At 46.2% G+C, this 3399-nt stretch overlaps 1 protein-coding gene across 1 annotated transcript in view; it reads left to right on the forward strand.

The window, feature by feature from the left end:
* The window catches only part of NIPA1 (NIPA magnesium transporter 1), an 84267-nt gene that overhangs the window by 15752 nt on the left and 65116 nt on the right, over positions 1-3399 (forward strand). Inside the window, exon 2 of the mRNA XM_004699733.2 lies at positions 361-411. Coding sequence (XP_004699790.2) covers positions 361-411 — 51 coding nt within the window. The remainder of the gene's footprint in view (positions 1-360; positions 412-3399) is intronic.

Genomic DNA, 3399 nt, shown 5'->3' on the forward strand with positions numbered 1-3399 from the left:
TGGTTTGTTCCTTAGAGGTGCTATTGTTCGTTTTAGACAGCAAGGTCATCTTTAGCAATGTGTGTTCAGTTCCAGGTTTGAAGGGGTGAGTCTGGGGGTGAGTGGGTGGGTTGGAGATACACCAGATTTAATCAGGCCAATAAATCTGGTCTTTTTATGATTGTGACTTTTGTTCTGTATTTTCCAGTCCTGTGATTGTGATCCTGACCAGTGTGGTTGATAGTGGTAGCAGGGTACCAACTAGTTCTGGTTCTGAGCTAGTGGAGGCTCTGTGGTATGTGGTTCCATGAGCGTTTGATTTTCTTCACCCTTTTCTGATCTAGGGAAGAGACCAGTAATAGTATCTTCATCACTTGCAAGCTTTTAAGAACCCAGCCACTACTAACCGAAGTGGAGTTACTGGATCAAAGGGTAATTCTATGATCAATTTTTGGAGGAACTGCCAAACTTTTCCCAAGTAGCTGTACAATTTTACATACAGTAGTGGAGGTTCTCGTTTCTCTATAACCTTGTCAACACTTGTCTTCTATTTTTTGTTTTTCTTTTTATTATTGCTGTTCTAATGGAGTGAGGTGATAGGTCATTGTAGTTTTGATTAACAGCTCTCTGTAAGATTACTAAGAAGTCCTGGTGGGGCTGTTGGTTGAACACTGGGTTGTTACCTCAAAAATATGATTTTTAAGGAATCAGATTTCTGTAGCAACCATGTATTCGAATTACCGACCTTTCAGGTAGCTGTCAGGTGCTTAACCACTGTGCTACCAGAGCTTCAGATAAAAGGGCTGCTATTTACAGAAGATTCATAGTATCCCAGATGCGTGTGTTTATCATGGTTGTGTGGGTTGAATGTGGGATTTCTTACTTGAGGTGTCTGGCAGTAGCGATCAGCTACAGATGAGGACTGAATCTTCTGAGGACTGCAGCGGCCTTTCACAATAGTCCCTTCACTTACAAAGTCTCATTCTGGTCCAGGGTAGCTGAAACAACTGATATGTGTGAGCATCTCTCTTTCCCTCCATTTCCCATTTTCTCTCTTCCTTTCTTTATCTGTGGTGAAGTGGACGTAAGTATTTTCAAAGTAAATGTAAAATAAGATTATGGCTCTTCCATCCATTTTTCTCTTAACTCTCATCAAATAAATGATTGGATAAGCAAACAGTTTTTGTTTATTTTGTTTGATTATTGTCTAGGGGGTTTTGTTGTTGTTTATTTTGTGTGATAATTTCAAATTCTCTTGGGTCACCTATTTTTGGGAATGGCACATTTCAGTCAGTTGGCCAGAAAGCTGTCTTACAAATTCCTCATCTCACTCTAGCTCACTGCCATCGAGTCCATGAATAGCGACCCCCTGTAGGTTCCCAAGACTGTAACTGTTTATGATGTAGAAAGCCCAGTTTTTCTGACTCCAGGCTGCTGGTGGTTTCGAACTACTGACCATGCGGATTGCAGCCCAATGCGTCACCACTGCGCCACCAGGACTCCTATAACATGCTTCTGAAGTGGTTCTCTTATTCCTTGAGTAATGGGAAAACTGACCTCTGGTAGTACTTAGTATTTCAGACACCTTATTTGTATGGTTGGCTTGCATGATTGGATAAGACCATTCAAAGACCATTCAAGTGTGCGAAATACTAAGAGGCCAGTTGGGCCATTACTCAAGGAATAAGAGCCATTTAAGAAGCAGGAAGAGAGATGCCCGTGACTGTCAAGAAAGAAAAGCCACAGTGACTCACTCCCTGGATCCCTATCTGATGTAGTGGAGTCAGCACAGGAGCCACAGAGAGAGGAGAGGGGCAGTGCCTCGGAGACCATGAAGCAGTGAACCAGAAGGATGGGCTCCCTGGCAGAAGCCATGAAGGCAGAAGCCGTGAAGGCAGAAGCCAAGGCCAAGTGATTGAGAGGCTGGGACCTAGCGAGAGATATGCCTATTCGCTGAGAACAAGTGCTACTGAAGTGCTACTGATATTCACATGGGTAGATGAATCATTTTTTACTATTCATAGCTTTCTGTACTTGCCAGATTTTAAACAGTTCCCACTGTGAGTTGATTTTTTCTGAGACTATCAGGTTGTAAGGAAATTCAAGAAATCAAGTATAAAAGAAGTTGCCTGGAGCAAGAGGGGAAGGAGAGCCTTAATGTTTCATTTATTTATTGTATCTTGATTTGCAGTAGCCGGTTAACTTCCCTAATAAACAATCGTAATTGTATTACTGGAGAGTTCTGTGTGACCATTGCAATGGATTATCAAACCCAGATAAAGCAAAGAAGTAGAGTGCCCTGGGAGAAACGGTGTCAGAGTAGGGGAAAAAGAGGCTGCAGGCTGGAGGCATGTCCGATCTCTCGCTGTTGGTCTTGGGCTGCTGTAGAGCTGGGTTCTTTTTCCTACTGAATCAAGAATGGTCAGATGTGACCTCCTGCTATTTCCTCACTGTCAGTATCTCTTCTCCTTTTCAGTACTTTGAAACATATTCTCCAAGAAATTATATACACACATCCATATATATGTAATACATAATAAAATAAGCATCATGTACCAACTATTCTAAAAAATATATATATCTAAAATATTTAAAAACTTTTTTTTTTTTGCTGCAAAAGGAAGCTTCATTGTTTCCATGTGGACCCCGGCTTGGGGGATGAGCTCCAGGGCGGTGTCCCTTTGGCTGGCAGGGGGCAGGTTCAGGCAGAGGGGCTATGGCCGACGGGGAGGCAGAGGACCCCTCACAGGTGACTGGGCACTGAAGGTTCCTAGGATCAGCCTCTGGAAGAGATAATCGCCCAGCCGGCCTGGGGGCCGGCCAGCCTGCGGAGGTTGGTCAGGTGGTCGCCCATCTTCTTGAGGAGTTTCACGTCCTTGTCCAGGAAGTGGGTCTCCAGGAAGTCACCGAGATGGGGGTCAGCGTGAGTGGACCCCACGGCGCGCAGGTCCAGAAGGGCCTGGTTGAGTGTTTTCTCCAGGGCTAGGGCAGCTTCCATGGCGTCCAGGTTCTACCACACTCATCTTGGGGGACTTCTGTGCATCCTGGGAGAGGGCGGGCCGCCGCGCTGGTGCTGCAGCTTCCAGAGATACTGGGCCCATCGTGCTTCTCCTTCGCCAGCTCGTGGATAAAGTGTGCCCCACGCCCGTCAAGGCCACATCATCGCGGTCCAGAAAGAAACCCAGAGAGAAGCGGGTGTCAGAGGCCCGCAGGTGCAGGTTGACCAGACGGTGGACACCGGCCTCGGCGTCGGCGGAATCATTCTGACGGATCTGAGAGCTCACGATGCGTCGGTTTGGAGGTCGCCACACACCAAATAAAAGTGTTCCCTGGTCCCAAGAAGAGGGCCTGACCAAGAAGATGCTCCCGAAGTTACTTCCCGAGAGGAAACGAGTGTGGCCGAAGGTTGGAGGCAGGGAG

The sequence above is a fragment of the Echinops telfairi genome, unplaced genomic scaffold (assembly GCF_000313985.2).
Source record: "Echinops telfairi isolate 266 unplaced genomic scaffold, ASM31398v2 ScPeMD7_7475;HRSCAF=8513, whole genome shotgun sequence".
NCBI classification, from domain to species: domain Eukaryota; kingdom Metazoa; phylum Chordata; class Mammalia; order Afrosoricida; family Tenrecidae; genus Echinops; species Echinops telfairi.